The 12,354-nt window shown below is 42.6% G+C and overlaps 1 protein-coding gene across 2 annotated transcripts in view; it reads right to left on the bottom strand.

Annotated features, from left to right (window-relative positions):
* Positions 1-10,904, bottom strand: part of UBN2 (ubinuclein 2) — a 41,719-nt gene extending 30,815 nt beyond the window's left edge. The window contains exons 1-2 of one of the 2 annotated variants that reach the window (XM_053407232.1): positions 10,378-10,904; positions 933-1,025 (exon numbers count right to left, since the gene is read on the bottom strand). In XM_053407232.1, the coding sequence (XP_053263207.1) occupies positions 933-1,025; positions 10,378-10,878 (594 nt within the window). In that variant the 5' untranslated portion in view covers positions 10,879-10,904. The remainder of the gene's footprint in view (positions 1-932; positions 1,026-10,377) is intronic. The other variant, XM_053407231.1, reaches the window with a different exon arrangement.
* Between the last annotated feature and the right edge of the window lie 1,450 nt (positions 10,905-12,354).

Here is a 12,354-nt window from a genome sequence, read left to right as displayed (position 1 = left end):
GGCATCGGACAGGGGAAACTTTTGGTGCTACTTCAGTACTGACACAATCAAGCAATTTACAGTATAGCAGAAAATAATTTATCTTGCTGCTGCATTCAAGTTCTCAAAATCCACAATCCTCATACAAAAATATAGGCATGAAAGTTTATACTAGATAACTCTTATAGTCACAGGTTAACAATTCCAAGCTTAACAGCTCAACAATGACAATTCAGTGATCTCATTCTAGACAGGATTTCATTTATGAAAGATTATGATAGGTTAGAGGTTAAGATAGACTAAATAGAGAGTAGTGTGGCTGGAGATGGATGAGTAGGATTATGCTGAATAACAAATATTATTTATATCTTCTTCTTCTACAAAAAGTACCCAGAATGATGAAGAATTAAATTAGTTCATTCTCTCAATACAATTTATTATTTAAAAATATAATTGACTTTGTTTTGTTTTTCTTTCAGCTGCCCTCCACACTAAGCAAATGGCTGCTGTGCTGGGTGAGCTATAACCCGCTATGTCTAACCACAACAAACCAAGGCTTTCTAGTTTCCAAAACGCCCTGTTGAAATATGTAACCACCAATTTTATCTTGCTCCCTATGCAGGTAGTCTAACCACTGGGGGCAAGGAGGAGTAAGCATAAAGGGGACTTTGTTTATTGCAACTGGCCCAACATGTCATTGTAATCCCAGAACAGTAATGTATCCAGTGGCACTGGAGTTCCATGTGTGTAGCCTCTTTCCATCAAGAAGTAGAACTGCAGCCAAAATCTAACAATATTAACTAAGTTTTATAACACATGTGACACCATGTACTAAATTATATGAGAAATTAAGAAAACTGAATTCTTCAGAATGTACCAAGTGGCTTTAGTAAGAACACCTATAAAATATGAACAGCCAGACTTAGAGCAACATAATAAATCTGTTTACTCACGTATTTTGTTTCCAATTTCTTAGCCAGCATTTCCACTTCATGCCTCTCACGCTCTTCATCATTAAATGGATCTTCAGAAAAAGAAGATTTTATCTAAGGAGAAAACCCCAGAAATCAGTCATTGTTTAAATTCATATATGCACAATACAAATGAGTAAAGAAGCCACAGAATCAGTACAGTTTATTTTATGAATGCAGCTTTGGTGAGGAAGCAGCCTTTGCAACAAGTTCAGTTTAACACTGTAACACACCAGTACTAGAAACTTTAAAGAAGGGATGCCTTACCCACAGTTTGCAACTTCCAACCAAATCTTTCTGACCCTCCAAGATCCCACCAGTCTTAGCAGTGGCAGCAAAAAGAAAAATATTAAAGTAGGCTCTGGCAAAACCCAGCACCTTGACAGGGATACATATTATGCCCTTCCCCAGTTATGAGATTGATTATTTGATAAGCAAAAAGGTGGTAAAATGTGTGGGTGTACCCTGTCTCTCTCTCTGTGTGTGCAAGTGTATCAGCATAGTATGTGAATGCAATAGTGTGCATGAAAAAATGTGCGGCCCCAACACCCACTGCTGTCATTTGGCCCCCAAGAGAGCTGGCTGAGAGTGAATGTTGCTCTCAGGCAAAAGGAAAAAGAAAAAAAAAAAAGCAAGCCACCCCTAATTTAAAGTAAATTCTAATGGAATCATTAAGAGTTGTTTTGAAATATGTGTCTCTAAGACCAAGGCATCAGAATAATTAGCTGCCCTTCCCAACTTAGCATATGTATTTAGAAGCATGACAAAGAAGTTGGAGTGCTGTCAGCAATGAAGGCAAAGCCATACATTTTATTACATCTGATATAACTTGACTACTTCATTGTCAATGAAATACCAGTAAGACAGTAAGATGAAGTATCTGAAAAATAGCAATTTAATTGTCTATTTGTTCATTAAGCTCCATTGTCATTCCCCCCCCACATTCAAGCATTTTGTTTATGAAATTCACTTAGTCAATCAACCAGTGTAAATCAGTCACTTTTCCTAGTCTGCTTGACATGCATATAAAGGTTAAAGTTAGAATTCACCTTCAACAAACTAAGGCAGCTTTGCCTACTTTCAGAATCTATTCATGATGATAATAATTAGATTTTTTACTCGCCCTTCACCATAAGGTCTCAGGGTGGCAGCAGGATGCCTCTAAATAATCATGGTTTCTCATTCCATACAAACCAGGAAACTATTGATAGCAGCCCAGCTTCCAGTATGGGGGAAAAATAGTTCTTACAAAATAACAAATCTGTAGCCAACGCACTACAAGATCCATTTGCCTTGTACTTTTATCCTTTTTCTATCAGAGAACTACAATATAAAAACTTTTTGCAGTTGTCATGGCACAAGTTTCAGCAAAAGGTGATGCTTCACCATCCTTTGAAGACCAAGAACTCAAATAATTGGGCTGAAGAATTATATTTCATAGAAACTTTCTACAAGCCATCTCACAAAACCTCAGAAAAGGTATATTTCTAGAAACAATGTACCAATGTGTCACTGCTAATTTAACAAGAGCATGTATTCTAGAGTTTTGAAGCCCTTCAGAATCAGGAAAGCAGCAACCATCTAAAATAATGAAAAATACACTGTTCTACAAGCCAAGGTAGATAAAGGTCAAACAGCAAACCTATCTGCTCACGAACAAAGATAATCCATTGTTTTGAACTATACAGTTTATAAACGTAAACAATTTACGTAATTCTTCCGCACATTTCTAAAGGTTAGTGATATGTGGCTGAAGAGGCTGAAGAGGCAACGAAACAAAAGTTGAAACAAATTCAGGTTGGACAAGCCACTGAAGATGGCTTGCTTTACAACTCAAGTGTTTATTTCAAAGCAGGATCCCCAGTTTACATGCAATGAATCAGGATTCATGATACCTAGAAGTAAATGCTGAACTCCCCACCCCACCCCACCATGTGGGAAAAGGAGAGGAACGGGGAGCTCAGTGCACATAGCACTAAACTATGGCTTAGTGTTATGTGCAAGCCAGCCCAATTATGAGTACCTTTACAAGTAGCATCTAAATGCACTAGCAGTTTTGATAGCCATTTGACAAGGCTACTTGGGAAACATTTCCAGAAATGCCCAGTGTTTTGTTTTGTTTTAAAAAAGAATTAGAACTAGGTTTTGTATAAGATAGAAAGAGGGAGATAGCAAGAAGCATTTGGAAAAGTAATGTCTTGTAGAATTGTCATGGATGTTGGAGGGACAAGAAATTGGGTGGGGGCAGTTGCAAATTGCACATGTGTTTGGTAGGGACAAGGTGACAATTCGCTGTAGGACTGAGCTAAGGAATTATACTGTTGTAAGATTCTGGCACTCTCATTTTATATATAACCAATCCAAGCACCGAGATCTAAAGAACTTTGCCTACTAACAATAATGTGCCAACAATGTAATCTATCCTCCCATAATATATGTGGGGTTGGTAATGTGCCACTTGGAGAGCCCAGTTGTTGAGAATTATCTTTGTCGCATTTTAGTATTTAAGAAAGAAAAAATTATCAGAGAGTGGGATATATATACAGAGTATATGTAAAAGAACACTGTCAAAAGATCAATCTGTTGGCAGGTCTTGACTGAGCTTCAGTGTGTAAGTAGGATAATTTTATAAAATAAAATTTATAGTAAATCAAATAACAGAGAAAGTAAAGTTTAAGGGTGTATTTAAGGAACTTAATTCGGGAACACAAGGGGAAAATTGGCGGTCTTGTCAAATCTAAACACAAATGGATGTACAAAGCAAGTATTAGTTAAAGAATGAATCATTGTTTATTTTGTATTTCTTATTTTGCCTATAACATCTATTGCACATTTCTGTTATAAAGTTTTCAACCAATAAAGCATTAAAAAAATAGTTTTTAAGAAAGAAAGATGTGCACTCAAGTTTTCAAAGAATACACACACAGAGCATGAAAATATTGATTCAAAGACAGGGCACTGCTGCAGTCAGAGAGCAATTTGTGTTCCTTTGCTGTACGACACAATTTACCACATGTGCAAAAGTTTACCCACATGGTAGGGCAGAGATACGTAGGTTGGGTTCACATTACATGCCCTTAAAGTTTAGGTGGAAGCAGTGGTAAAACTGCTGTGAGTTTTAATTCTGTATTTTATCTTTAATGTATTAATATTTTTGTAACCTTCTGTTATTTCATTACAAAGGCAGGCTGTAATTCAAATAAGAGATTTCTCAACAGAAACGCCACATTGGTAAAAAGACTTTGGTTACTGACTACTGTGTGTAAAGCAACTGGTACCCACAACAAATGCAACTGGGCATCTGCTGCAGAACACACACACTTATCCAGAGTCACTTTAAACACGCCTGCTGGCTTCCCAAATGTTATTTCTAAATACTGCATCTATTGGCAGGAGACACAGAGAAAGAATGCAAGTCCCTGCTCTTACTCCAGAGCAGTGCCATGGAGGCTGTGCACAGCACTCCAGGCACACATTGTTTACCAAAAGCCAGTGAGAATTACTTCTGATCCAATATCATAAAAGCTGGGCTACAGAGACAAGTATTCTAAAGATGACAGGTTTGGGTTTTCCCCCAAGTGCTAATTTTAAATCAAGTTCTTATAAATGAGAATAAGTTATATTGCAAAACTGGGATAAAGGGCCTCATGATTAGAACTTGCATTTTAAAGAAAGCTTTCTGAAAGCTCTTTTCCCAGGTGAGATGGCAGTCAACTTATGAATTATTATTGTTTTAATAAAGCGACTAACAACAACAACTACATTCAACATCCAACTCATACATACTTAGGATTCTCATTTGAATGTAAAATATCAATATTGGTAACTGATGGCTTGCAGAGAATTCATGTCATAGAAAAGGTAAAGGACCCCTGACAGTTAAGTCCAGTTGCGAACGACTCTGCGGTTGCGGCGCTCATCTTGCTTTACTGGCCGAGGGAGCCGACGTTTGCCCGCAGACAGTTTTTCCAGGTCATGTGGCCAGCATGACTAAGCTGCTTCTGGTGAAACCAGAGCAGCTCACGGAAACACCATTTACCTTCCCGCTGGAGCGGTACCTATTTATCGACTTGCACTTTGACGTGCTTTTGAACTGCTAGGTTGGCAGGAGCTGGGACCTAGCAAAGGGAGCTCACCCCGTCACGGGGATTCGAACCGCCAACATTCCGACCGGAAGTCCTAGGCTCAGTGGTTTAGACCACAACTCCACCCGCGTCCCTATTTCATGTCATAGCTTGCTCAAATTTTTCATTCAGGCTACATTATTCTAAGTAGAGATAGAAAGTATGTTAGCTTTCAAAACAAAACTATGAGAAGTCCCTTTACTCCCTGTATTCACAAGTTCCTGAGAGTTTGTAGGTTTTATTCAGTTTCATCACAGGTTGAACGATTGAAAACTACATTCCCCAAGTTATTATGCTTGATCATATTTCTAAGAAAGCAGCTGCAGGCGAAGGTCTTGTAAGTGTGTGAGTCAAAGTTATTTACAAACTAAAATGCTCTCTGTGATAGTCAGTAGAATCTAGGAAGCAACTATAAAAGACTAATCAATTTCAGATGGATTTTTAAGCATTAAAGGTCAATAAACTTTACTGTCCTTGCAGCATGGTCAGGGCTAGATGCATTCAAGGGAACCACTCAACTAAATGGATTGTGGGCTAGGTATTCACACTGATTTTTTTTTATTTTTAAGGTAAATTTCATGTTGGGAATCATTAGGAAAGGGAATGAAAATAAAACTGCCAATATCATCAAAACCCTTTCATAATTTTATGGTGCAACCACCTTTGGAATATCGTGTGCTGCTCTGGTCACACCTCAAAAAGAATATTGTAGAGTTGGAAAAGACGCAGAAAAAAGGCAATCAAGGGGCTAGAGCAATCCTACTTTAAAGAAAAGATACAAAAAGGGGCTTGGTAGCTTAGAAAAACCCGGCGGGTATGGGTATACAAGCTTATGTATACAAGAAAGCAGACAGGGAGAGGTTTTTGTCCCTCTCATAAAATGCAACTACCCAGGATCATCTAATGAAGCTGAATGGTGTGAGAGTCAGAAGAGACAAAAGGAAGCATAGCACACAATTTAACTATAGAATTCCCCATCAGTATAGATGCACTGATAGACGCAGGTGGCGCTGTGGGTAAAAGCCTCAGCGCCTATGACTTGCCGATCGAAAGGTCGGCGGTTCGAATCCCCGCGGCGGGGTGCGCTCCCGTTGCTCGGTCCCAGCGCCTGCCAACCTAGCAGTTCGAAAGCACCCCCGGGTGCAAGTAGATAAATAGGGACCGCTTACTGGCGGGAAGGTAAACGGTGTTTCCGTGTGCTGCGCTGGCCCGCCAGATGCAGCTTTGTCACCCTGGCCACGTGACCTGGAAGTGTCTCTGGACAGCGCTGGCCCCCGGCCTCTTGAGTGAGATGGGCGCACAACCCCAGAGTCTGTCAAGACTGGCCCATACGGGCAGGGGTACCTTTACCTTTACTTATAGATGCACTGATGGCCTCTAGCTTGGATGACTTTAAAAGGGGATTAGACACATTCAAATTGGATACAGCTATCAATGCTTAATTGTTATGATGACTATCTATTACCTCCAGCCGCAGAGGCAGCATGCCTCTGAATGCCAGTTGCTGGGGGAAATGAGTGAAGAGGGCTGTTGCAGTCATGTCCTGCTTGTGTGCTTCCCATAGGCATCTAATTGGCCGCTGCAGGAACAAAATGTTGGACTTGGTAGGCCTTTGGTTTGATCCAGACAGGGTCATCTTGTGTTCTTAAGGCTGTGCTTTCAGACATATGGCACTTGTATGGTTTAGCAGATAAGTGACCAAATCCCTATAGTTTGCTACATGACACGCTCCTAACATGACCTAACGTAGCACATAATGGTCCAGTGATAAACAATTAAATACTACGTAGGGCATTTCACAATTCCACAAGTGTTCTCTTGCTTTGCCTTCCCACTACTGTGGAAAAGAATAGGTGGATCCAGCTGCACAAAATTCAACAATGTTTAGGAATATAAGGCTGTACTTAAAGGAAATAAAACTAGCTGAATTACAAATGAATTGTTTATTTCATTAACCTCTCCACATATTCAATATTGTTTCACAATGGGCAAAGCTCTGCTGTTCGCATATGGCCAGTGATCCCACATGTGGTCTGTAAAATCATTCATGGGCATTCCTGCATCTGCCTCCACAAACAACAATTGTCTGCACCATTTTATATTATCTCTTTTAAAAAATAAAATCACAACCTTCAGTCAGCTTTTGGGCAAAGCACTGAGGTAAAAATATGTTATACACTGCCTGGGCGTTTCAATTTAATGTGCTTTGTATGAGAAGATTTCAGATTACAGACGTATTTTTTTAAACAAAACACTCAATGATAATTTGCAATACTCCAAGTATGCGGGCCTACAAAGAAGACTAAACAAGTGAAAGACTAAGCAAGTGAAAAAGCAGAAAAGCAAAGGGCAAATGGACATGAAATTACTCTTCAGACCACATAAGATTATATTCCATAACGTTAAGAGGGGTACACTTGGTAAAACTGCACAATGCCACCCTTAGGATCCGTATAAAGAGGACCAGATTGTAAAAGAGAACACAAAAAGTATCAAATTCTTTCTAGTGATGGAATACAAACATAGGCTAATCTTGATAGCAGCCACCTGTGTGAACATTCTCAGTGGTCTACTAGTGAGCTGAAGGTACTACAGCTCAGATACAGTGGTGCCTCGCAAGACGAAATTAATTCGTTCCGCAAGTTTTTTCTTCTTGCGAGTTTTTCGTCTTGCGAAGCACGGTTTCCCATAGGAATGCATTGAAAATCAATTAATGCGTTCCTATGGAGACCGCCTTCAGACCAGGTCCGGGACAGTCTGTCCCCGGACCTCTTCTGAAGGCTGGCGGGGGGAGAAGGACTTTTCTCCCCACCGCCAGCCTTCAGAACAGCCTTCTGAAGGCTGGCGGTGGGAAGAAAAGCCCTTCTCCCGCCGCCAGCCTTCAGAAGAGTTCCCGCAGGGCTGCCTAGGCTGCGGATAGCAGCCTGCTGCCCGGCGCGAGGGGCGCTCTGAAGCAGAGCGCCCCTTGCGCGGGGCAGACATCTGCAGCTTGGGGAGCCCTGCAGGAGTTCCCTGCAGGGCTCTCCAAGCTGCGGATAGCAGCCTGCTGCCCCGCGTGAGGGGCGCTCTGCTTCAGAACGCCCCTCGCGCGGGGCAGACATTCGCAGCTTGGGGAGCCCTGCAGGGCTCTCCAAGCTGCGGATAGCAGCCTGCTGCCCCACACGAGGGGCGCTCTTAAACAGAGCGCTCCTCGCGCGGGGCAGACATCTGCAGCTTGGGGAGCCCTGCAGGAGTCTTGCGAAGCAAGCCCATAGGGAAATTCGTCTTGCGAAGCCGCTAAAAATCGGAAAACCCTTTCGTCTTGCGGGTTTTTCGTTTAGCGAGGCATTCGTCTTGCGGGGCACCACTGTATTTAGCAACACATCCTAAACACAATTTAATCTTGAATTAGGATCCATTTTCTTCACTCCTAGAAAGATTCATGCAGCCAACACAACAGAACCCAAGATCTTAACACTGTGCACTGTTAGTTAATTTGCACTCAAGACCAATCCATAAATCCGGGATTATGTATTACATCACTCACATAGGTAGACCTTCCTGTGAGTGAAGAAAATGTGGCCCAAAGAAATGTCTCAACTAGCTATTAGATGTTCCTCAGTGTAATAAGGATTGTGAATTATCCACAGCTTTTATCCATTTCTCAGAACTGCACAAACCCTGCATTTCTGTAGATAAGGCTACAACACCGCTTGTAGAACTCAACATTCACAGTCTCCAAAATGCTATTAAGTGGCAGTTAAAATATTCCACTTTAAGTCTTAGAGAAGGAACCATAATGAGCCATTTAAAGAACCCAAATCTGAACTGGACACCAAACCAAATGCAGAGAACAGCTCAGCTTCGTATGGACAAATTACCAGCAGTATAACCAGTATAGACACACAATAGCTTCTTATAGACAAATTACCAGCAGTACAAACAGTGATTAACTGTAATTAGTCTCTGTTTAGGAAGAAGAAATGCCACCATTCCTTCCAATGGACTGGTCATGACAGTGTTTTATCTAGCATCAACACTTTGAGAACTCCAGAGAAAAGTAATTAGATAATTTTATGGAACTCATGTAGGTAATTCAGCCTAGTAGCCCTGCCAATTTTAGCTGGAACTTTACAATTAATATTTCCACTAGCTATTCTGAAATATTTTCCTTAGACAAGTTTCTCTAAATTGCAAAGCAACAGAGTCAGAATATCTTCATATACTGGTCTATTTCATAACAGTCAAATGTGACTGTAATTCAATTTTTTATGCAACGCTGAAAATTCGCTGTCACCCTTTCTTGCAAGAACAAGTACACTAACCCTCAATGCTATCAGCCTCCTACAGAATTGTAAGAGTAAGCAACACCAGACTCTGAAGTCTAAAGCAAGGTGTTTTAAAATGTTATAACTTGTTACCAAGATATTTAATAGTTACAACCAAGTAATTAGCCTTAATATATACTGACTTCCTTTCTCCTTAGCCACTTTAGCTGTTTACAACTAGTTTTAACAAATTAGGCTACTCTCACAAATTTAAGCCATTCTATGGGCTTGTAACAAGGGAACTTCCTGACCTGGGTACAGTTTGAAGTACAAGAACCTATACTGGGTTCAGTTTTGTACATGATCGCCACTCTTCCTACACAGACTATGGTACCCTGGCAGAGCCATGCAGCTAGGTTCATGTAGGGCAGCTTCTTATAGCTCAGTTGTTACAGTCTGAGACTCTTACTCTTCAGGTTCATGGGTTCAAGCCCTACATTGGGCAAAAGATTCCTGCATAGCAGGGGGTTGAACTAGATGACCCTCAGAATCCCTTCCAACTCTACGATTCTATGACTGTGCCCTGGCACCACAAAGGTGGCAAGGTTGAATGAACACTCTGCATAAGTCCCATGGTGAAATGCTCACAAACACCAGATAATAGAACAGATAATTTATGTAATGCAGGTGAAGAATGTTTCTAAAAGAATTAACTGAAGACAAATTAAATAAAATGCGTGCACCCTGGGAGCTGCCCCGGCAATATAAGTATATTTGAGCCTCACACAGGTCAATATGCCAACTGATGGATTTCTTTGGACTCTTGATTTGGATCAAAGGGTCACACAGCAAAAAAAGCTTGTTCCTACATGGTCACTATCATTTGACAGGGCAACCCTAGCAGCGTTTAAGCTCTTATATCCTCATATGCTCTTCCGAGCAAGCGCTTTCATTTCCCCATCATTCGTTTCGTTCACACAGCGCTCAAGCTAAGGACAAGAGTAATAAATAGGAGTCAAGATGGAGAGGGAGGAATTTGGTTAGCAGGTCCCGTACCCGGGGCTCGCCACACAACAGCAGCTCGGGATAGCTGAACTCCACACAGCTCTCCTCGGTGGGGTCCTTCAGCACCAACTCCAGGCGAACCGTCTGACGCGGGGGCGACGGCGGCGACTCTTGCCGGTTGCTCTCGAGCTGCAACGGCTGGTTCGACGGAGGCGGCGGCGGCTCTGGCCTTGGAGGCTCACGCTGAGGTGGCAGCAGCGGCTTCGGCGTCTGCTCAGGCCGGCTGACCTCGCGCGGTAACACCGCCGACTGTAACTCCAGTCGGGAGCAGGACTCGAAGGGCTGCGGTGGAGGCTCTGCTCGGCCACTATCGTGGTGGAGGTGGTGGTGGTGTTGCTGCGGCTGTTCTGGCAGTTTCAGGGCCTCACACACCAATGGCTGCTCCGCCTCGCGACCCCCTCCAGGCTCTCGCTCGAGCACCGGAGTCTCGCCTTCTCGTCGCCTCACGGGTGACAGACTAATTAACGGCACCCGGCGCGGCTCCGCCATCATCTAACCCCCCCACCCCCCCTTCCCACCTGTTCGGTGACCCTCCCTCACCACCCACAACTCCGGCTCCTCCTCCGCCCGTTCCCTCCCCTTAACCGGGTCAGGGTACCTCCCCCCCCCTTCCTCACTAGTCTCTCCTCGCTGCTAACACCGCCGCCATCTTGGAGCCCCCCCACGTAAATAGAAGCAGGCCACTAGGGCACGCATGCGCAAAAGCGGGACCGCCACGGACGCGCCGCTGCACGTCACTGTTGTTATTGCTCAGGTTTTCAAGACGTCACCGCGATCGCACGTTGAAGACGCTGGAACCCCGCCCATAGTTGCCTTGGAAATATGCACGCTGCTCTACCGTAAGATTCTTAAAGGGCCAGGAGTCGAACTTTGCTTTGAATGAACGTGGGTTGCTACCCAGGCATCTTCTCTTCCCTCCGCGATTCAGCTCGTCCGCCACGCCCACGGCTGGAATTTTAAACGGCCCAGAAGCACGGAGCAAGCGCAATGTCCGCAGCAACTTCCGAGAGGATACAACCACGCATGACCATTTCTGACATAAGAACATCTCTCTTTCCTTTCGCAACTACTGTAATGAGAAAGTCGTATACATTTGGGGGTCGGTTCAGATCTTAGTAACTCGTGTATAAGGAGGTGATTATGGAAAGCAGCTCTTTGCCAGATACTAATCGTCACGAATAAAAACGTGAATATGGGAAAATACTTGCACATGAATTTTTTATGATGCAGCTGTTTTAAGAAGATGAAATAGACCTCTGAAGATCTTCCGCAACCGTGTTACCTCTTAAGCAATCTCTGCACAACAACGCCACTGAAGTGTTTTTACTTTTTCACTGAATTTCCGTTGAGACTGGTAGAAGAGCAGGTGGAAATTTGGTCTTATAACTCACTTGCAACCTCCCAGGATCAGTTTAATGCAGTTTGTGAACTCCAAATTCTCAGTGCTGTTCCTGTCTCTAGAAACAGTATGATATTTGGCACCCCATATTTTGGAATGAAAAAAAATGTGGCTAACCCTGAGTTTGGGATCCTAATCTACCTCCAAAACGTTTCTGTCCCCAAAGAGCCTACACATTATGGTGGTGGCAGGCCAAGAAAACCACACTAAAGTAACATAAAAGTCCCATTTGTTCGGACCAAAGCCTTACAATGGCCAACCAGATGTTTGTAAAGCAGGATATGAATTTAACAGCCCACTCCCCACTTGCTGTATTCAGAGGCATACCACCTGCAATACTGGATGTATTACACAGCCATCATAACTAGTCGCCACTGATAGCCTTATCCTCCAGTAATTTAATCCCCTTTTAAAGACATCTGAGTTGGTGGCAAATAACAGGTTTAAACTATGTACTACTGTATTTCACCCAAAGATGGAGACAGACCAGCCAATTTTGATTCTTGTTTCCAGCAGGTTTTGATGCAAATTTACTCAATTACAAATTACAAATTTTCAATTGTGTATTT

The sequence above is a fragment of the Podarcis raffonei genome, chromosome 10, assembly GCF_027172205.1.
Source record: "Podarcis raffonei isolate rPodRaf1 chromosome 10, rPodRaf1.pri, whole genome shotgun sequence".
NCBI lineage: Eukaryota > Metazoa > Chordata > Lepidosauria > Squamata > Lacertidae > Podarcis > Podarcis raffonei.
This window is presented reverse-complemented; position numbering and strand designations above follow the sequence as displayed.